This window comes from Crotalus tigris, unplaced genomic scaffold, assembly GCF_016545835.1.
Source record: "Crotalus tigris isolate CLP2741 ecotype Arizona unplaced genomic scaffold, ASM1654583v1 scf7180000017658.5313226, whole genome shotgun sequence".
In the NCBI taxonomy this organism is placed as follows: Eukaryota; Metazoa; Chordata; class Lepidosauria; order Squamata; family Viperidae; genus Crotalus; species Crotalus tigris.
The window spans coordinates 2,476,107-2,498,485 of NW_024096545.1; the positions used below are offsets into that span (position 1 = coordinate 2,476,107).

The following is a 22,379-nucleotide window of genomic DNA, read 5'->3' on the forward strand; positions in this document are numbered from 1 at the left end:
GAGACCCACCTACTCCTTCCCTTTCCCCATCCTACTGATCTCTCCCAAATTCACCTAATAGGCAAATGTCTTCTGTGAAGCCACATCCACAATAGAAAAGCTTCCCACCTGTAATAGGAAGTCCTGATGTTTGTCTTTCTATTGCTTAGGTGGATGGAGGTAATCCGAAGTGCCACAGGCCCAGCCTCGCGTGTCCGTGTATTAAGTCACGAAGAATCCCATGTTTATTGATGGCTGAACTCCAAATGGTTCATTCCAGCAACTGCTGCTTTTTTAGAGGATATTTGAATTTATTTTCCCCTTTTAAGATTTAGTAAAACACAAATCTATTAAAAATGTTTTGGATCAGCTTTTGAAATAATGCCTCTACAGGTTTGTTTACTATTATCAGCCACGTGAGGGTTTCATGTCTTGTATTTGTTCTTTGGAGTGTTTTTTTAGCTTGTGCCAGTATTAAAATATTGTCCTTGCGGAGTGCCAAATGCCAAAAGATATTTCTTCGCCTCAAAAAATTTGCACCAGAAATATGTAGACCAATTTTTGTAGCAACTTCATTTTTTTAATACTTCCTTGAAAACCTGATGCCTCTTCTTTAATATACAGACCCTCAAAATGAGTTTAGGACTGATTTTTGTTTTGGTTATTCTTATCTATTCACTTCACCACCTCAACATAAATTTTCAAGGTAAAGTTCTTTTATTTTTGATGTTTCTACACAGTTTGCTAGTAAGAATTAAAACTGGCAGCCAAATATGTAGTTTGTTCAATTCATCTCACTTCTGAAAGTTGGAAATATTTCCTTCCGATATTGTCAGATGGGTTTGCCTGCTTTTTTCTGATGAAAATTAATATTGAGATAGAAAATCATGCCCGAGAAACTGTTTACGTATTTTACTCCATGAAGTACTCGTAACAATGTCTTAGGAAATTTAAGATGGTATAATAATTTGTGTAACAAAATGTCAATATCTGTGTTCTACAAGGATTGTGGCATTAATTTTTTGTCAGAAAATTGGTGTTTCAATAAGAACAGGTGCAGGTGCATCTCTTCAAAGGAAACATTTGTTTCTGTAATGTTTTGTCCCAATATACTCTGTGCTTCTGCACCTTTATAAGTGGTACTATAAATCCATTCATATTTTGTCTGTACAAATTTGGAAGCAATTAGATAGCCTTAAATATGTTCATTTAATCAATGTCCAGCCCGATTAAGAATCCAAAACAGCTTTTCTCAACCATTTTCCCCCTGGAGGAAGCCTTGAAATAATTTTCAGGGCTCAGAGAACCCTTGCATAAAAATTATTCTATCTAAAGCTGTCTATGATTAGCAGCATGTAAAAATTCCCACCTTTGGAAGTGTTGACATTGCATGGCACACAAAATTAAAAAAAAAAAAAACCAGTATTTTGTTAATATAATAATGACCTTTCATGGAACCCAAGTTGAGAAAGGCTGTTCTAAAGATTTGATTGAGAATATAAACTTTCCAGCAATTGAAATAGATTCATTGTGTATTATTAGATGTAATATGAATCCCACCACATGTCACACATTTTAAGAAAAATGATTTCTACTGTATCAATCTCTTGCTTTAAGAGCAGGTTTGGCAAATATAGAGGCTCTGTTGTATAAACATGTTTTAAGATTTGCTTACAGAAAAGGGAATAAAATACCTCAACAGCTTTAAACAGTGTATAGCTTTGAGGGTTTCTTGCCATGATGTTTGTTCCTTGCCATTTACAAAAACTTATTTTGAACATGCATAATTGATAACACATAATTTGTATGTGTGCACCTGATTTAGGCAACTTTCATAGGTTCATCAAAATGAGACCATGAAAAGTTTTCCAGACATTTGCACAAACCTTTCTTTGGCCTACATATCCCAACATGCATTTTGCAATCCAGGATTGATTCAAAACTTTTTCTCTCCAATACCTCTCCCCTCCCCCGGGCTGTGGTTTGATTTTTCCAGCTAAGCCATTAGATCGAAGCTGAATCCTGGAAGATTGTAGACCCTTGTTGCTGTAAAAAAAGGCACTCCTTTTTAATTGTTATTTTGTTTTTAAGTGGTGGAAAGAAGACGAAAAAAATCAACTAGGCTGCTGCTGACCTCATTATGTCTCTCCCAGCTCTTTTGTTTCTTAGAGAAGTAAACAACTACAAATAGATTGGGAAAAGAAGGAAGTAAAAACAAAACAGCTGGAACTATAGAGTAGGTTTTGCAAATAATTTTGAGGGTCATATAAAATCATTGTGCAAACTTATGACCACCAAAATTATTTACTGGATGCAGCTTTTAGCTTGTGCCTTTTTTGTTCAGCAAGGTTTGCATAGTCTGGTTTTAGCAGCTGGATTTGCTTCCTAGGGAGTCACAGTATTGTAATGTTAAGGGTGGCAGAGGTTTTCAGTTTTTGCCACTATCTTCTCAGGGTATAAATACCATGAGCACAAATCACTTATTCAGTGTTTTCTATTGTCTATCAGAGACCTCTTGCAGGAACATTGCTTTATAACTATTTTTGCTTTCAGCTCTTGCTGTTTAGATTTCCATACAAAATATAATAATCACAGCTCCTTTTTTAATATTAATGTTCCTAAATAATGCAGCAGCAGCAGCACTGAAAGTGGATATAAGGGTTTTCCCCACTTTATTCCAAAGGTATACGGTATAGTTATGCACTTCTATATTGGTTTCAAATAATTAAAATTAATTAATAATTAACTGAAACAGTTTGTGCTAATTGCATTTCCTTGATTTTTTATATATAAATTGGACTAACTAAAGAAAGGAACTAAACAACCCCCTACTGACACAAGCCATCCTCATCAGTTTGGCAAGATACCGTGTGACAGTTTTACAAAATGACTGACTGGAAAACTGATAAGCACATATGTGGTGTGGGTCTAAACTTAGTCATATATATGCATGACACTTCCTATATCAAAACTGATTTCAAAAAGTATATATACCTCCCTTGTGTCTGTTTTAGTCGAGTCATGACTGGGAAAAAAAAACACTCAAAATTCTAAGGCCATACTTCCATCTGTACACAACCAACAGTTTGATAAGAATATTTACATCCATTCTTCCAGAACAGGGCAGCCATAACAGTATCTGGAGTTGCAATAACACAATAGCTTATGGTTCTGTTTTTCCCTTTAAGTGTTATTAAATTCTGAAGTCTACTTTCTTGTAAAGTGTGTGATATAAATACGCTGCTCAATGACATATCAAAATGGTTGTATTTTTTTATTTCTGTGTCATGAAACATACAAGGTTTTGAGAATAGGCTGATATCTGACATAAGCAAATATACTGTATACAGGTTATAAACAGCAGAATTACAGAAGTAAACAGAGCCTGATCAAAGAATAGGTCTTCGTTGCATATGTCACATGATGGCTAAAAATGGGACTCCATGGATAGAGATTAAAAAAGGCATTCCCAGATGCTTATGAAAAAAATAAGCCAGATATTAGACTGCTATGTTGTGCATTTTCAAAAAGCAACTGTTGGCCAGAGTTAGACCTTTGCCATAATTCAGCAAGGAAATCATAATTTTATGCTTCTCTAAAAAAGCATCAAGTTCATACTTAGAATATTTTATCCAGCAACTGTGAATTACTCAATTATGTAAATGCTTCATATATTCAGACTCTTTACTAAAAGTTATTAGATGACAGAAATATACAATTACTGCTCTTTCTAGTATCAATAATTTTAAATCTGAAGACTTTTAAGGTTGATTTATGGCTCTAACAAACATCTCTAATTAAGAACATTTCTAGTTCACCATAATGTACAACAGTAACTATGCTAACCTAAAAGAGCAAAAATAAAGTCTTGCGACATCTTAACCAATTTATTATGGCATAAATTGGATTAGAGACCAGTGAGATTTACTACAGTGTTTTAAATTGAAAACTTTCCAGGAAATATTCTGGGATGTTTAGTGTAATTTTCTGAAATATTACAAGTATTCTAGTGTACAGTGTTATATACCCTTTATGTTGTGTATATAATGGAAAGGAGGATTTTATATGCTAATTAAAGCACTTTCAATGTTCTATGCATCATATATGAACATATCTTTTTAGAATAACCTCTACCTCTCACCCCCAAACCCCTGTGTGAAATGACTTGTTTGGACAAAATGAAAGAGCCATAACTTACATTGCTAATTCATTTTATAAATTTTGGGAATGAAAACCAAAGAAATATATCCTTTCCACATTGCTGGACTAACCTTCTACTTTGTCAAGTACACAAGTGTTACTAAGATTTTGTATACGTCCATATACATTATGGGTGCCAAAGGGGGGAAAATCAATAGATGGAAAAGCCGCAAAATTCTACATGTAACTTTGCAAAATTCAGTTGTCTGCATTCTACCAGTACAGGTATTTCACAGCATTCTAAACCCACAAATAATTGCTGACTAGTAAAATTTCATTTGGTTGTTAAAACGGACTCCTGCCCGTGAACATTTGTATAATATCAGTAAGCCTTTAAAATGCCAAAATAACTGCTTTGCCATTTTGTGTATTTATGACTTCAATTCAGTAGCAGATTACAAGAACACAATGAAGTCTAGTTTTATATTTGTGCTTTGGCTCACTGCCTATATATTTCAGGACTTTGTATCCAAAATACCTGTCATCTTTCAAGTTCAAAATTAAATTCTTCCATTCATTGATACATATATAAGCCAAAATACAATACACCCGTGTGCACTAATGACTGCAAAATTCCACTATTATTGAAAGCACCACTATTATCAATGGGTTCCAAACTATTACAAAAATATCAATACTGAAAATTATGTAACATACAAAATGCTTCATATTAGGGTCAAGAACCAAACAAAATATAGTGCAATGAACTCCAAGGGGTGTATGCGGAGGGTGGCACCTCAATGTGAGTAAACAGGAACAACTTCTCACAATTTCACAAGAAAAACCAGTGGTCTCAGAGTTCGTTTACAACTGTGTGGCTATGATGGAAATATATCTTTTAATTAATACTTAAAAAGTGGCCCAACAGACCCAGATAGAAAACCTTTGCAGTTTGAAAGACTTGGCTTACTTTCTCCACTCTACATCAGCAAATTTTGGTGCCCTTAAGTAAAATGGTTACGACAGAAATATTACCTTAGTTAATACACAGGAAACTGCTATCAATTGCCAAAGAATAATCCTGAATACATACAACACTGCAATGCTGGATTTTTTTTAAGGACAGTTCTAAAACAATGTTTAAAGGATCAATAAACAGTACTCTAAAGTTAAACAGTCAGAGTAAAAACGGACTCAAAACAACAAAAGGTGTTTTAGAATTTAAACTTCATTACAATATAATGCAAAGACAATTTGCTTTCACCAAGTTGTTTCATTTATATCAAACGATGTCATTTTAAAATTCTATGCATATTTACAATTTATTGGGATTAAGTCAAACTGATATTTAAATAAACTGCACTGGCTCAAACAGCAAACTGGCAAAATAGTAATCTTTTAACTGGTTTAAAATAAACTGTGTTTGTTGGAAAAACCGCATTTGTAAAAGAACATAGCTCTAACAAAATATTAATTTACTAATTTTAAAGAGCAAGTCATTGAGGTTTTTTGGTTTCCATTTACAAAATCTTTCAGTCAACATTCTTGCAATCAAAACTCTTAAAAGGTTACCAGATCTGGGACTGCATATAAGCTTAGCTGAAAACTCAAAAGAGATCTCTCACCTATCTTATCCTAATTCAACATGTAGCTTACATCATGCTAAATTTCAGACTGTAAACATTGGGGTAGAAATTAACACAAAATCCATTCCGTTAACATCACACCCACTCTAATGGGATGGCAGCATGGCTGACTCAAATATAAGGCAGTAAAATTTAGTAAATAGTTCAATCTTTACACTGATGAGGATATTACAGGTTCTAAACATGCAGTGAGTTCATTTCCATTGACACAATGTGCCTATCCCTTAATCCATTATGTTTTTCTCAAAACAAAGTAGAAAGGAGATTTTCACCCAAGCCTTGGTCATAGGGTGAAATCGTCTATAGCAAGTTGTCTTTTAGAATTACTGTTTATTTTTTTAAGATTACAATACAGATTTCACGTTGAAATCAAAACAGCGTAAAAATATTGAAAACATTTTATTGTAAATCAACAAAGAGCAAGCCCCTTCTAAAATTCTTGACTAACCACACCCTTTTAACTACATTTTATTCCACTTTTCTCCAAATACCTCAAAATAAAAATTCAGATGGGATTTCTATCATGTATTTATTTTAACAATAGACAAGAATTATATTATACTAGTTCTTACCTGTTAAAGGAGTGGTTATCAACCTTTTTAATGCCGCGACCCCCAACTGGTCATAAGTCGAAGACTACTCAACCGGTCGTAAGTCGAGGACTACTCAACTGGTGCAGTACCGTTTGCAGAATGGGACTTTTGGCGGGCTCAGCAGGGCAGAGACAGCCTGGACAATTCCTATTGGCTTTTGAAAGCCAATAGAATTAGACTCTATTCAAGAGAGTCTATTCTATTGGATTTCAAAAGCCAGTAGAATAAAAGGGAGTAGCACAGCTAAGGAAAAGGGGGGGAAAAATGGCGGACTGCATTGTTTGGCGACCCCCGTGAAATGGTCGTTCGACCCCAAATGGGGTCCCGACCCACAGGTTGAGAACCACTGTGTTAAAGTGAAACTGCAGTTTTTTTTATTTTAGATCTTAATGACATTTCATATATCTTCCTCTACCATACAATGAATTTCAGATACTAAACTAAGACCAAATTCTGATTTCAATGATTGTAACTAAAGTTGCTCATATTTTTAAAATTCTTTTTATAACCAGCATTTTGCAAAACTGCCATTATTTATCCAGGATTTCTAGGAAGCATATAAAAAAGTGCCTTTTTTCAGTTATATGTTAAGATTAATTCCAAAAGAAAACTATTAAAAAACAAATTTAAACTTTGGATTGGCACAATTTTAAACAAGATATAAAACCATGAAGATAAGCGAAACTAGAGAACTCCAAAGAATATGATGTCCTAAATTAAAACAATCAGTTTCGTACCATGATTAGAAACAAACAAACAAAAAATGCTGCTGTGTAACAAAAAAAAATCTGCATCTGAGGTATAAACCAGATTTTTATAGCACGGCTTTATTTCTGACCTATAAACAAAGGTCAAGCAAAACCTGCTATAATACAATTTAAAATTTTCATAGAAACAAAGACAAGCCTATAATAAGTTGATCTATCTGTCAAAATATTTACCTCACTAGTATCATCTACAGAAGTACTTGGCAATTTGTACAGAGGAATCCGTATGCATGTCAAACAAATTTCAGTAAAAAAGTGATTATATACAAATTTGTACACAGAGCCAATAATACATCCAATTCACATATTTTTTTTACTTAAAGCGGTTGCCTTCAACTCTTTCAAACCCCAAATCCATGTTAAATGTAAACATGGAACATGGGATTGAATTCCAGGCTTCCATTTCTTTCTTGAAATAAAACCTTAAAACAAAGTAAATGGTGGCAGTGCCACTAGTGCACACATTTCAGGTTGAAATGCCACCCATCTATGGATCCTTGAGCTGAAGGCCAATGACTTAACACAAGATACCTGAGATTTCACAATAGCTTTAGTTCCTAACTGAAATTCTAAATTTACATCTCAGAAATGTATAAAGATACCTCCTTTGAATATGTGCATTATTTTTCTTTTTTTAAAAAAAACCTATACAGAGTTGAAAAATAGTGCTCTTGCTAAAACACCTTCTTCTGTTGTTGATACACCTTCAGGAATGTCCATGTGATTGCCTGCCAATTGTGGAAGACCAACCTGAGAACAGGTGCCTGCAGGAGCCTCAGTGGAGTACCAAAAGTGGTCACACAGTCAGACTTCAATGGGATGAACTGCTCCCTCCAGATACTGAATACCTGGGAAGGGAAAAAGCATGTCATTAAAACAAAAGTAGTGAACAAGATGTTTTACACAGCAAATAAAAAATATCTCTGTTGCAATATTTTAGAAAAATATACTCTTGCACTTAAAAGCAGAGTCTTGAGCAAGAATTAAGGTTGGGAACCAGCTTTCCAAAGCTACCTTTCTTATAGGTTTAAAAAAAAATTCTAAACATAGAGTACCAATGGCCAATAAATGCAATACACAGTATATAAAACAATTTTCACCATCAAAGAATATTATGAGCTTTTTTTCCTGATTTTATATCTGAAATTGAGATAGCCAAAACACATTGGCTACTCTGGAAGGATCTGCGACTTTCAGCAGGGATGCTTGCTTAACTTCCCCAACATCAAAACAAAAAGGCAAATATTTCCATCAGTAAAATACATGCTGACCCTATTCTGATAGAAGCTAATATTTGCTACGGTCCAATAGGAACAGTCCAATAAAAATTAAAACTACTTTTAAGTTTATGCTGCTATTTTTAGTACATTAACAAGTATTCTACACATTCTAAGAATATCATCGTCATCATCCTTTTTATAAAGACCGAACACAGCTCCAATGATTTTACTATGAATAATGATAGGAAATGTGTGTAGTAACTGTCCAAAATGAATGTTGTTGCTGTAATTGTTATTATTATTGTAATTAATTATTACCTCTGAATCCGCTGTACTAGTTCAGACACCATAGTATCTGAAATTCCTGGGCAAGCTTCTTCAGCTAAATAAATAGCCTCTCTCAGTTCTTCTATGGAGCCCATGTTCCCCCCACAAGCTTGACTTCTCTCTTTCAACTAAAAATCAGAAGGGGATTAGTTCTAAGCATCTGAAACATTTGCAAAATAAATGTGTATGGATAAAAAATAATAACAACAGAGCTCTGTGCTTTGTCTAGAGATTGTGTGGTGCATATAAACCATTTTATAGAGTCTGAATAAGCCTTAAATCAATGCAAATTAGAAAATACACATTTTCTATGGAACTCTAGGAAGGAAACGAGCTTTAAATTAGCACCCGTTTGTCAATTTACATAGGAGCCATAATCCAGATGGTACACTGCTAACACAACAGTACCATTTCTGTTATTTTGATCACAACTACTACTCTTGCTCTTTACCACTCCTCTTTCCCTACATTAGAAATCCTTTTTAAAAATAGAGGGAAGCAATACAAGTGAGGCTGAGGTGTTCTAAAAAAAAAGATTTATTACACCTCATCATTTTCACTACATTTAAAATCCTACTAGCATTTGAAACTGGAAGTGAACTTCCTCTGGTACAATCCACAAAAAGATATTTTTATTGCCTTTTTAAAAGGAAGATCTTACTGTTGACCAACACTCAGCATGAATAACCGTTTAAGAAACGGCAAAGTAGGAACTGCAGTACTAAATGCCTAGTTAAGTCTATGTGGAACAGCTTCACATACGACAGCACTGGGAGTTTTTTTTTCCCCTTGTGGCATCACAAAGGAAGACGAGCCAAGTTCTCCCACTGTTGCTGGTTTCTCGACCCACCCTGCTCTCAATTGGCCTTAAAGCCATGGGAAAGAAGCAGGCTCCTCTTTCTTCTTTCAAGGCCAGTTCCAGAGAGAAGTCTAGCCCTACCCCCCTGCATGTGGGATGTCTCAGAGCTTGGCAGACTCCTCTCTCCTATTTAACATTCACATGAAGCTGATGAGGGAGGTCATCTGGTGACACAGATAACTCGGCTCCTGTTTCACCTAAGTAATGTCTTCAAGGCTCCGTCTCCATTTTGGAGGTTGTGAGGGTATGGATGGAGAAAAGGCTCAGGCTCAGCCCTAACAAGATCAAGCGCTGTGTGATTTAGAACGACTAGATCACGGAGATCCTCTGTCTTTTTTTGTGGAGAGGACTGGGCTGCCCCAGTCACAAATTGTTGGCAATCTGGGGATACTCCTGGTCTTGCAACTCATGCTTTTGGAGCAAATGGCAGTCTTGGCTAGAGGGCTTTTGCCTAAATCCATTTTGCATGTCTATGGCAACCATGCCTAGACTGGGAGGCTCAGCTATTGACACGCATGCCTTAGTGACTTCTTCATGGGATTATTACAAGGCGTTCTAAATGGGACTCCCTTTGAAGATCACTTGCATGCTACAGCTGATTCACAGTTCAGCAGTACAGGTAATTATGGGTATATAATACTTTTTATCAGAAGGTTTCTAGCTGTAAAACAAGGTACTGGTTATCTATCATGCATAAACTCCTCCATGGTAAACTAGAGGATATTTAAGGGGCTATCTATCAGTGTTGCTGCCTACCCAAAAAGTTTGGATCCCATCAATTAAACAGTGCATCAAGTGGGATTTGGAAAGGCCATCATTGCCCTGAGATCTGGATGCTTCCAACCATGCTGGTTTTTAGAAGTGACATGGCTCTTCCCCTGGACTCTGGGCCAGGAGACTGAAAAAACCATGTTTTGATATTAATGCAAAATTAATTTTGACCCCAGCACTACAAGTTTATGTGTATGTATATACACTGAACTAAATATAATTAAACTAAAACAAATACATGTTGTCACTCCAAAACGTGGCACTTGCCACAATTTTGCTGTGACAACCACCATGTCAAGATCAATGTATGCTCCCCCCCACCTTACACCTTTGGTGGAAGCAATCCTGGAGTCAATAACATGGATGGCCTTTTAAAAACCCTATCCAGGATCCCCAGTTGCTCTAAAAGAATGCAATTCAGGGCTTTTCTGAACACATCAAAATCTTTTATTTAAAAAATTTGTATAATTGCCCATCTTATATCAAAATCTGGGCGGCTTCCAAACAAAAATTAAAACAATAGCAAGAAAAACAACATAAAACCATACTAAAATCATAAGCATTAAAAAACTTGGCACCAAGTTAAGCTTCCAACATGCAATCATTCATTAAATCCTCTTCCTATGTATCACAAGAGTTGAGCAGCTTCTCTTTCAAAATGCTTGAAAGGTACGCTTATAAGAACATAATTTTCCCCTATTTTCTCCAGCTTTTTCATACAATCTCTATATGGGAGAAGAAATGATTAATACAATGATATTACCTCTGTGAATAATGGCGATATAATTGTAGATAAGCATCGAGATGCAGGGCGCCTTTGAATGGTATTTTCCTTTCAGGAAAAAAAAATACACTGCAAATTAGTTAAAGGAGAATATAAAGACTTGTTAAGAAGCCAGATTGCCTGTATAATTGCTTATTAAGTTCTTACGCTACAAAAAATTAATAGATATATATCAAATTATGTGCAAGGCAAAGAGCCTATTAGAACTGAACAATGCATTCAATCCTCAAATGAAAAATTAAATGTAGCAAAATACACATATCTGATGGAACTTTGGAATAAGCTGATTTCCTGTCAGTCAGAAAGAAAAACAAAATAAGAGAAGGGAATACAAGAATAGAGGTTTACACCGATTCTACAACTGCTGTTTTTTTCTCTCCAACAATAGGTCTTCAAATGTTGAATCAAGGATTCTTTTGAATCGCCTCTTGAGCTTTTCATTGGAACAGGTGGTCAACTGCTCTCAAATCAGGTATGAGAGTTTCAGAAGAGTAAGCAGGGCCAGCATTTCCATCTGTTTGGAAAGGGGAGGTTGGGTGGAATTTGAGGATATAAACATGCAACCTTTATTTTGGCCCTCAAAAAGAGAAAAATATTGCTGCTGAAAACTTTTGCTAACTTTTCAATGTAATTTTAGGGAGAGAAAGGCTTTGCTGCTAAATTGCAGTGATAGCAATCTAAGGATGCTTTGGGGCAGTGTTTTTCAAATTGGCAAGTTTAAGATGTGTGCTTCAACTATGAGAAAACTACAAGTTTAAGATGTGTGGACATCAACTCCCAGAGTCAAAGTTCATACATCTTAAACTTGCCAAATTTAAAAAACACTACTTTAGGGATTGCAAAAACAGAGCTGGAGACAATTGGGCTCATGGTGTTTTGGAGAACATAAGCAGACTTCCAGTTCTTTGGATTTCAGCCACTGCTGCCCTTTCAACTGACTCTAAATAAGATGATGACTGTCCAGACTTTCCAACTTGCAGGATAGACAACACATAAGAGCTAGCAACAGGTAATCAAACAATAATTCATACTGTACTTTGTGCTGCTTTGCAACAGCCAACCTTGAGAAAACAATTTGTCTTAAAGAAACAACAACCTTGGAAAACAGCACAAGGTTTTTTACATTTGAGTTTTCAATCTGCATAGAATTGGATCCTCACAATTTAGAAAAGACCTCAAGATAAGGCAGCCATCAAAATAGGCATTACTGTTTAAAATACTACAACAATAATAATGTTTCACAATATTAATAATAGTAAAATACCTTGTTTCTTTCCCACTCATGGAATTGGGTCGCTCCGTTTTCTAGATTCTTAGGATCTTTTTCTCGGATTGTGAATATCCAGTCACCCGAATCACTGCCACCTGATGCCTGCTCATCTGTTTCACTTTAACACAAATAAATTTCTGACATTTACAAAATGGTCTTGTTATTTACGATGAACTGATGACAATAGAAAATCATGTTTTAAGCAAAACAACAAAAATCTAAATTATATTAGAAATAAAAAATGTTGCGAGAGATGCTTTTATTAATTAGGAATTAAGGCTCCTAAATTTAGCTCAGATAACAAGCCTCCTCTATTTTTATATCTCTTGGAAACTTGTAGGAACCAAATTAAAGCAAGCAAGCAGTATAGTAGTTTATACCACCATTATTTGTCTTGATTAAAGTGTTAATGTCTGTTCAAGTTAAAATAAGTCATCTCTGGAAGTCTGTGAGCAGAAGGAAAAAGCTTTTAGTAGCAAGTCAAAATGCTACAAAATGTAAGATTTTGTATTTGACAAAGTAATGTTTGTATTTACTTCGCCAAATTTTGTATTTGGCAAAATTTTACAAAGTAGATCACAACCTGCTTCTTGGTAAGCTAGAAAAATGTGGGATAGACAGCATAACAACCATATGGATTTGTAATTGGCTGACAAACCATACTCAACGTGTAGTCCTCAAAGGAACTACATCCACATGGAGCAAAGTAAGTAGTAGGGTACCTCAGGGTTCAGTTTTAGGCCCAGTACTCTTCAATATCTTCATAAAGGATTTAGATGAGGGAATAGAAGGGGAACTCATCAAATTTGCAGATGACAGTAAGCTGGCAGGAATAGCCACCACCCTAAAAGATAGGCTCAAGATCCAGATGGATGTCGACAGACTTGAATACTGGACCCTGTCTTATAAAATGAAATTCAATGTAGATAAAAGGTTTTACACTTAGACAAGAAAAACCAACTGTACAGTATAGACTAGGTCAAACTTGGCTGAATGCCAGCAATTATAAGAGGGATCTTGGAGTCCTAGTGGATAATCACTTAAATATGAGCCAACAGTGTGCGGCAGCAGCCAAAAAAGCCAATGCAATCCTAGGCTGCGTTAATAGAAGGACAGAATCAAGATCGCGTGAAGTATTAGTACCACTTTACAAAGCCTTAGTACTTAGTACACATGGAACAATGCAGCCAGTTTTGGTCACCACAATATAAAAAAAAAATGTTGACTCTGGAAAGAGTGCAGAAAAGAGTATCAAAGATGATTAGGGGGCTGGAGACTAAGATATATGAAGAACAGTTGCAGGAAATGGATATGTCTAGTCTAGTAAAAAGAAGGACTGGGGAAATATGATAACAGTGTTCCAGTATTTGAGGGATTGAGGGGGGCAAACTATTTTCCAAAGCACCAGAAGGCAAGATAAGAACCAATGGATGGAAACTAATCAAGGAGAGAAGCAACCTAGAACTAAAGAGAAACTTACTTACGGTGAGAACGATCAACCAGTGGAATGCCTTGCCTTCAGAAGTTATGGGTGCCCCATCACTGGAGGCTTTCAAGAAGAGACTGAATAGCTTGTCTGAAATGGTATATACTCTCCTGTTTGTGCAGGGAGTTGGACTAGATGACCTTCAAGGTCTCTTCCAACTCTTTTATTCTATGTTCTATGTATCATATTTGTGAATATATAACAATCAAGCTGTTCTTTCAAATAGATACAATATACAATAGAGAATAACCTAACATTTATCCTGTTTTCTCCTTCCCACTATAGAGAATATATTTATTCCCTACATTTTCTTCTCAAATTATAAGATCAATTTGTATGATTCATACTAAGAATCAGTAAGAAAGGGAATTGGATATGGCCAGTGGAAAGACTAAGGTTATGGAGAAAGCCTCTAAGAGAAATTCAAGAAATTTTCAAGACCTTGAAGACACCCTTCAAAATCAAGGATGATGGATAATAATTCAGTTTTTAATTTCTGTACATAAAGTGGTAACAGAATTGAGTTTTACATGAATGCCACAAAATATTTCAGAAGATTAATTTCCCCAAAAAGCATCAAATAACCCTTACAATAGCTTAATTAGAATGTTCAGATAAGGCAATACCGTATATGCCGGCGTACAAGGCGACCCGGCGTATAAGACGACCCCCGTCTTTATCGCCGGGCCGCATTCCTAGAACGTCGTCTTATACGCCGGAAACTACCAGTATTTCTGGTGTATAAGAAGACCCCTGTCTTTGGCACCGATTTTAGCGCTTGCGGAAGTCGCCTTATACGCCGGCATATACGGTATTTCTCAGCCTTTGCAACTCTTAAGATGTATGGACTTCAACTCCCAGAATTCCCCAGGCAGTCATGAGAGTTGAAGTCCATCTTTCTTAGAATTGCCAAGAATTAGAAACACTGAGATAAGGCATGAGATGTTCTAGATTTCTCTAAAATATTCTATTCTTAGAATGGTAGAGTCTGCACATACTTATTTGAATATAATTTTCAAGAACATATACTAAATATTAGCCATAAATCTTTTGCTACTTTTTAAAAGATTGATTTGAACACATCTAAGAATAGATTTCTGAACCTCACTGTGAATCTCATCCATCATATCTGAAGTATTCCTTTATTCTCAAACACCAAATTGATAACTTTTGGACTCACACTCACCCATCTGAATCTTCAGAGCTGGAATTATCATGATTCTGCTCAGCCTTCCATCTTTTATGTCTGTCAATGAGATCTGTCAAGTAAGAAGTTTTCTTTGCATTTCGTATTATAAATTTGTGCTTCAGGAGTTCTTTGGCTGTTGGTCTCTTAAAAATAGAAAGTAAGTTTCTTTACTAAACTGTTCAGTTATAATACGGCTAAATTTATTTATCTGCTTACTTATTTTTTAAATTTATTGGCCAACCATCTTGATAAGAGTGATAAAAATTTCCACATGTTTTGAAGCAATGGGGGAAGGGAATCAATGAAAATAAAAGAGCTATTATTTATACAGCTCTTGTTATCAATCCTATTGATCTCACCTCCATCCATTTATTCATGCCTCAGAACCTCATATAATCAGAAAAAAAGATTTTGTTCTGCAGTTGCTCTTTATAGATTGTGTATAATTTGGTTTTATTACTAAAAGTACATTTTTCATATAATGGAAAAGTACCATTTATTCAAATAGCAATTATGCTTATTTTGAATTTACATTATAATGTTTTAATTCTTGTGGCAAAATAAGCGGGTAAACTCTCAGGAGCTTCTCTTTTTGTTTAATGTGGGGAATAAGAAACCATCAACGCTGTAAATCAAGATATGGATGTTTCTAAATATTTTTTTTACAATTTTATCAGACAGATACAGAAAGCTCTGTTTTAGACGTAAGTTGTGTAGAAAGAGAATACATGTTTTTCCAAGTGAAACAGTCCAATTTGTCTCCTGTAATGAATCTGAAATGTTACCATTCCCAGCACTTACTACTTCTCATTCTTTATTGATACTATTTTATTTTCATGAGTTTCTATAAATATAAGTTTTGCATAAACTGTATTTATAAAAATATATTTGAATATATTTTTCCACTTTTCCCCTGTTTATTTCTTGAGTTGGTATATTTCTTTCACATCTTAAGTGCCTTATGTATCATTCAAAATAAAATATTAATATTTCATAAAACTTTTTTTCATTTCCCAGTTTTAGGGAAGGAGAAAATCTGAAACTAGAAAAAATAAAAATGTTTTTATTTCAGACCTTCACTGTTTCAAACTTTCCACAAGTTTTCAATTATGGAACAGTTCCAAATATCCTATTTTATACAGAACGTGAACAAACTGTGAGTAGGACAGAAGTAAAACTTACAGCAAGCTGCAAAAGCCATTAATAAAATGAGTGTAAAGAAGTGCCAGGCTGAGAAACACTGGACTGAAATAGAAAATGTATACTTCTTCAAATGAAGATAGTACACCATCCTTGGTTTTGAGTAACGAACATAAAACTTGTTTAGATTTAACTCTTAGCTGGTATGCTTTTTATTTTTAAAATAAATATTAAATGGCATGAACATTCATGTAGGTTTATTCCTAGGAAAACAAAAAAACATGGAATCAGCTCTTCTGCTGCTACAACATGCACAGACATCCACCAAAATCTAGTAACTTACAAAACTGGGGTCTTTGTTCAAGCAGGCCTCAACGAACTCCTTTAAAGGTTTACTGTAGTTTCCTTCTAAAGTTGGTGGGTTGTTCTTTGGGATCAGAAATAAAACTTTCATTGGATGTAGTTCGGAATGTGGTGGTTCTCCTTTCGCAAGCTCTATGGCTGTTATGCCCAGGGACCATATATCTGCCTATTAACAGAGGGATGAGTTTATTATTTGACAGAAATGAAAAAGTGAAATCATTTACATGCTTCCTATCTTTTTACCAACTTGTTGTTGTTGTTAGTTGCAAAGTCGCAACCCCATGGACAACGTTCCTCCAGGCCTCCCTGTCCTCTACCATCTTCTGGGGTCCACTTAAGCTCACATCTATTGCTTCAGTGACTCCATCCAGCCACCTCATTCTCTGTCGTCCCCTTCTTCTATTGCCCTCAATCTTTCCCAGCATTAGGCTCTTCTCCAGTGAGTCCTTCCTTCTCATTAGGTGGCCAAAGTATTTGTTTTACCAACTACTCATTTTCAAATGTACCTGTTTTCCTCTCTGCTTCTTAATTTTAGCTACAAAAGTAGAATATGCATGAAATGCTTATAGTCAACTTTCTGAGTCAACTTTCCAAGGCAGCTACTTGCAAAGAAATGCCCAGGGTTGCAAGCCTGAGCAAGTGAGCTTGCCTTTTACATTAACCTCAGTCAAGGAACACCATATTAGTGAAAAAGATGAAAAAGAGTTTTAGCCAAGGGTAGAAATGGATTTGGGCATAATATACATATTTCACAGAGGCCAAATCTACTTCTCTTAGTAGACCTGGTCTCTAGAAATGATACAACTGTTCTCTGATGCTCTCCAGGATTTCTTTATAATGAGCAACCTACATATTGTAAATGGCAGCTACAAAAGAATTGTTGTCATCAGTTGCCTATCAGGTGATATAAAAACTGCATTATTTTAGCTGGTACAAAAATAACCAGCAGTTGACAATAACCAAAGAAATCAGTTTCTTTTCATTTCAAATTTTAAATCATCATCATGCATTTATTCATGTCATCCGGCCTATTGAAGAGCCTGCCTATAAGTTTCTACTGTTATTCTTCATCAGAGCAATGTATTCAAAATGAAGAAAATAATTTTAATATGTTAAGGATGATTCTCATGACACACCAAGTAAAGCCAATACCCTTGAAAGAATCTTTTACATACTTTCTCCATTTTTAATAATAGTCTTCATTCCAATAAAATAAAAATTTATTGGAAATCCACAGACCTTTTCTGTAAAGCTCATCTATTGCCTGAGCAGGGGGTTGGACTAGAAGACCTCCAAGGTCCCTTCCAACTTTATTATTATTATTATTATTACTATTATTATTATTACTGCTACTACTACTATTACTATTACTATTATTATTTAGACCAGCTCTCAATCTCCTACAATTTTCTGCCACACAGATTAAGTTTCTAAAGTATTTCAGAATGTGACTGAAACCATAACACAAACTACATGGAAAATACAGATCTTTTCCAGCATTCCCATATCATTCCACGTGTGGAAATTACAATTAGAAACCATGGAATGGCTGTGCTCTCTTTTATAAAAATTCCCACAGATGATTTGCCAAATGCACATTTGCACATCTCACAGTGCAAAATATGTTTCTGTCTTCTAACAAAGATAAAAGAATACAGCTCTGAGTGATGCCTGAAAATATTAAGTAGCACATTAATCTTACCTTTGAATCATAAGCTGATTGCTTTATTACTTCTGGCGCCATCCAAAATGGTGTGCCCACAAATGTATTTCTCTTTATTTGTGTATCAGTTAATTGTCCGGCTACACCAAAGTCTGCTAGCTTGACTTCCCCTTGTTCTGAGAGGAGCACATTAGCAGCTAGAAAATATTTTTAGAAGAAATTTGTAATTTGAAAAATTAAGCTTAAATTGTTAAAATGCTAACAGAACCTCAATAGTTTTACCTTTAATATCTCTATGAATTTTCTTTTCTGAATGCAAATAATCGAGTCCTTTCAGAATCTCTCTTAATATTGTAGCAATCTGGATTTCATCAAGTGAACCTGGTTCTAACTAGAAGAGATACATTATTTTCAGGACAAAAGTCCAAATAATTAATGATCAATAACTAAAAACAATGAAGTCCAATAAAGTACATTTTTATTTATTCTAATTTTATTAAAACTTGTTCTAATGCTCAATAATTCTGTCAAGTACCCAGAAGCATTCTTGCCTGAGAATGCACTTGAATTTAGGTCTTTCAGGTTTAACATGTTAATCCCTCAAATATTTATTTTTGGGTGTAGCAAACATGCATGTTTCTATGAGGCCCATCCATGAATAGAGTTGCAGGGTATGGTTTGCAGGTGAAAGACCCATCCATCTGCACTTTGACTAGAAAAATAAACACTGCAATTTGATACCCATAAGCTAAACAAGTTTCTAATATTATTCAACCAAGATTTTTTTCAGTAATGCATGTATAATTCTCCCTTGCTACATGAATAATTAAAATTCTGTTTGTGAAATTTACATGTTCAGTGGCCATAGATCTATTTTTATGATGTATATAAGACAAAAAAGCCTACAAGACAATATTTAAAAATTCAGAAGAATTATAGAAATTGTAATAAAAACTGGTTACTTACAAGGTCAAGGGCAGATCCACCACCAAGGTATTCCATTATTATCCATAATTTTGTGTCCTGTTGATGTATACAAAATGACATTCAAATAATGAAGAAACTAATGTCATCATAATTTTAACTGTTTATTATATTATGCCTGCTTCATATCGTGTCTGTGCTTAACAACTTAAAGAAAGCACATAGTGAATGACAAAATAAATATGATTTGCCACCATAAATAATGGCTTATTTGTCACGGTAAAATAAACAGATAGTCCTTAACATATGACCATAGCTGGGATCAAGGTAGTTGTTAATTGAGTCGTGCCAAATTTTACGATCATTTTTGCCATTGTTTAGCAAATCACCGTGATTGTTAAGTGGAGCATGCAGTCATTAATCATATCCAGCTTCTCCCATTGATTTTGCTTTTTGGAAGCTGGCTGGGAAGGTTGCAAGTGGCAATCCCATGACCTTGGGACACTGCAACCATCATAAATCCATGCCAGGTGCCAAAGGCCTGAATTTTGATCATGTGACTGAGACACAGTGAAGGTCAGTAAGTGCAAGGACCAGTCAAAAGTAAGTTTTCAGTGCTGCAACAATTCTGAACAGTCACTAAACAAATGTTTGTGAGTCGAAGACCATTGTAGGTCTTATAGAATTAAAGGACAAATTTGGAACTTACAATAAGCATTCAAAAATAACTCTGAATTGTTAAAAGTTTTACTATACAACAGAAGCAACTAAAAAAAAACTGAATTTCAAAAGCACACAAATTTTTATCTTCTGCAAAATAGTCTTAGTTACAAGTCCTAATTTAAGTCATGAGATGCAACCACACTTTGGACTGAAAATGCCCCCCAAAGCGCTTTTTAAAAGAACTTGTATTTTAAGCAACAAAGAAGCCTTGGTGTGAAAAAGCAAGCTACCCTGTCATCTCATTCTCTGGCTTTGACAGAATGGCTTTGGACTCAGATCAAAAGGATAGACCAGCAGGAGGCCAGGCAGAGTGGAGAAAAGGCAAGACAGCTCAGGGAAGGGATAAGCTGCCTGAGTCACCTTAAGGAAGAGGAACCTACGGATAGGTGTGAACATGGTTCATTTCTCCGAATCTGTGTTTTTGATGGGGTGAGAGTTTAGGTTGAGCCATATACTAAGCGTGCACTAGGAAACAGTCTCTTGCATTATTTGGGGAAAATCATTTATCATTTTTAGCAGCAATATAGAAAATGTATGCAACTTACTCAGCATTGCTTTACTTGTATCTACAAAACAACCATCCATTGGACTACTTGTTACAATCAAAAGAACAGTAAGTATTCTTAGAAATGGCTCTATGGTTGGGTTTCAAAGTTGAAAATTCAGTGCAATGCCATCTATACTGCAAATGGTAAAGTGAAATTATGGCATTAAAATACGTGCAGGCTAATATAAAGCAAATAAGAAACTGGAAGGGACCCAAATCAATACAAAGCTGTAATAAAATATCACTTCAATGGCAAAAGATCAAGTAATCCTTGCTTATTTTTTTAATGAACATGAGTGAAGACTTTTAAGTGTTCTGCTTACATCCTTGTATTTGCTAGAGGTTTAGTATCATTTAAAGAAAAAAAGCAAATTATCTTTAGAGCCTATCCACTATGGCATGAGAAAAATAGGGAAGACATGTAAGATGGATTTATTCTGCCTATTTTCTTCCCACTGCATCTATATGTACTATAACATCTCTCACATAGGACTTTATCCATCTAATGAAGAGGACATGGCCACAAAATAAGACGCCACAAGACTCCTTGTTTTGTTTTTATTAAAAGAATCTAATCCCAGATAATGAGTCAAATCCCAGATCAAATGAGTCCAGTTTTTCAGCTATATTAGGGGGAAAACTGTTGAACCTAAGAACAGGACAATCTAAACCCACCTGAAGTTTTAAGATCAGATCTTTTGTTTTGTATTATATTGTTTTACAAAAATCTCCAGATTTTTAATTACTTGACAATACAAAAACTGAATAGCAAAGGAATCAGCTTCTAAGGCAGCGGTTCTCAACCTGTGGGTCGGGACCCCATTTGGGGTCGAACGACCATTTCATGGGGGTCGCCAAACAATGCAGTCCGCCATTTTTCCCCCTTTTCCTTAGCTGTGCTCCTCCCTTTTATTCTATTGGCTTTTGAAAGCCAATAGAATAGACTCTCTTGAATAGAGTCTAATTCTATTGGCTTTCAAAAGCCAATAGGAATTGTCCAGGCTGTCTCTGCCCTGCTGAGCCTGCCAAAAGTCCCATTCTGCAAATGGTGCTGCAAGTTTTCTGCAGCGAAGGTGAACGGTGTGGAAGTTTCCACCCCTCCCTGCTGAGCAACTACTAAAAATGTAACTAAAAGAGGGCCACGGGTGGGAGGCCAGTGGGCGCAGAGAGGGTTGCTGGCGTGCGTGGGGCCCGGCGGGTGCCTTACCTCTCTTGGGCTGGGCCAGCTGGTGGCCCAGCCGGTGGTCGGCCTGCGCTGTCTCTGCCGCTTGCCAGCTACGCCTCGGCCAGCGCAGGGGGCAGCACCACGCATGTGCGGCACTCCTGGGCAGGGAAAGTCCTCGACTTATGACCAGTTGGGTAGTCCTCGACTTACGAGCGGTTGGGTAGTCCTCAACTTACGACCGGTTGGGGTCATGGCATTAAAAAGGTTGAGAACCACTGTTCTAAGGACATGGTCAATTCTGGGATTTTTTGACATTACAATTGAAAGCCATATATAGATTTATTTGTCCCTCTACTCAGCTTTCTTGATTTTCACAATCTGAATTAGGAAGATAATGTTTTTCTCTATCCTTCTCCACAACTAAATTTCCTGATTTGGAAATCCTTGCCAATCTATAGCAACTGGCCAAAAATATACTACTACATTTAAATTTATTTTAGCCTGTTCTATACCAAAGAACATGTTCAACAAACTTTAATTGAATTCTTTCAAATTGACTTAGTCCATTAAGCTAAAGTTAAAAGCAGCCTAAAGACACTTAACTTCTCAGTTCAAGGGCATTCAGTATTAAAATTAAAATAGCCAGTGCTAGACAGAACTCTTGTTCTTCAATGTGACATTTGTAATTACTTAAAATATTTGCATACTCAATTCAGTAAATAAGGATTCTGAAAACTAACATTAATAAAACAGGATTGGCAACTTATGGAATAGCATTCCCCTAGAGATTCAGATACTCGTGATCCTATTAGCTTTTCACAAG

General features: G+C 35.6%; 2 protein-coding genes across 9 annotated transcripts in view; one reads left to right on the forward strand and one right to left on the reverse strand.

Annotated features, from left to right (window-relative positions):
- FARP1 (FERM, ARH/RhoGEF and pleckstrin domain protein 1) overlaps positions 1-3,865 on the forward strand; it is a 180,583-nt gene extending 176,718 nt beyond the window's left edge. For all 4 annotated transcript variants that reach the window (XM_039335738.1, XM_039335736.1, XM_039335739.1 and 1 more), the window contains one exon: positions 150-3,865. In XM_039335738.1, coding sequence (XP_039191672.1) covers positions 150-231 — 82 coding nt within the window. In that variant the 3' untranslated portion in view covers positions 232-3,865. The remainder of the gene's footprint in view (positions 1-149) is intronic.
- The window catches only part of STK24 (serine/threonine kinase 24), a 78,694-nt gene that overhangs the window by 40,681 nt on the left and 15,634 nt on the right, over positions 1-22,379 (reverse strand). For 4 of the 5 annotated variants that reach the window (XR_005555830.1, XR_005555831.1, XR_005555829.1 and 1 more), the window contains exons 3-11: positions 19,164-19,220; positions 18,480-18,588; positions 18,237-18,394; positions 16,515-16,700; positions 15,029-15,174; positions 12,351-12,474; positions 11,066-11,134; positions 8,664-8,800; positions 7,876-7,973 (exon numbers count right to left, since the gene is read on the reverse strand). Coding sequence is in view for 1 of the 5 variants with exons in the window: in XM_039335740.1 (XP_039191674.1) it covers positions 7,937-7,973; positions 8,664-8,800; positions 11,066-11,134; positions 12,351-12,474; positions 15,029-15,174; positions 16,515-16,700; positions 18,237-18,394; positions 18,480-18,588; positions 19,164-19,220 (1,023 nt within the window). In the remaining 4 variants the exon portion in view is untranslated. Of the gene's footprint in view, positions 1-7,165; positions 7,974-8,663; positions 8,801-11,065; positions 11,135-12,350; positions 12,475-15,028; positions 15,175-16,514; positions 16,701-18,236; positions 18,395-18,479; positions 18,589-19,163; positions 19,221-22,379 lie in introns of those variants that run through there. The other variant, XM_039335740.1, reaches the window with a different exon arrangement.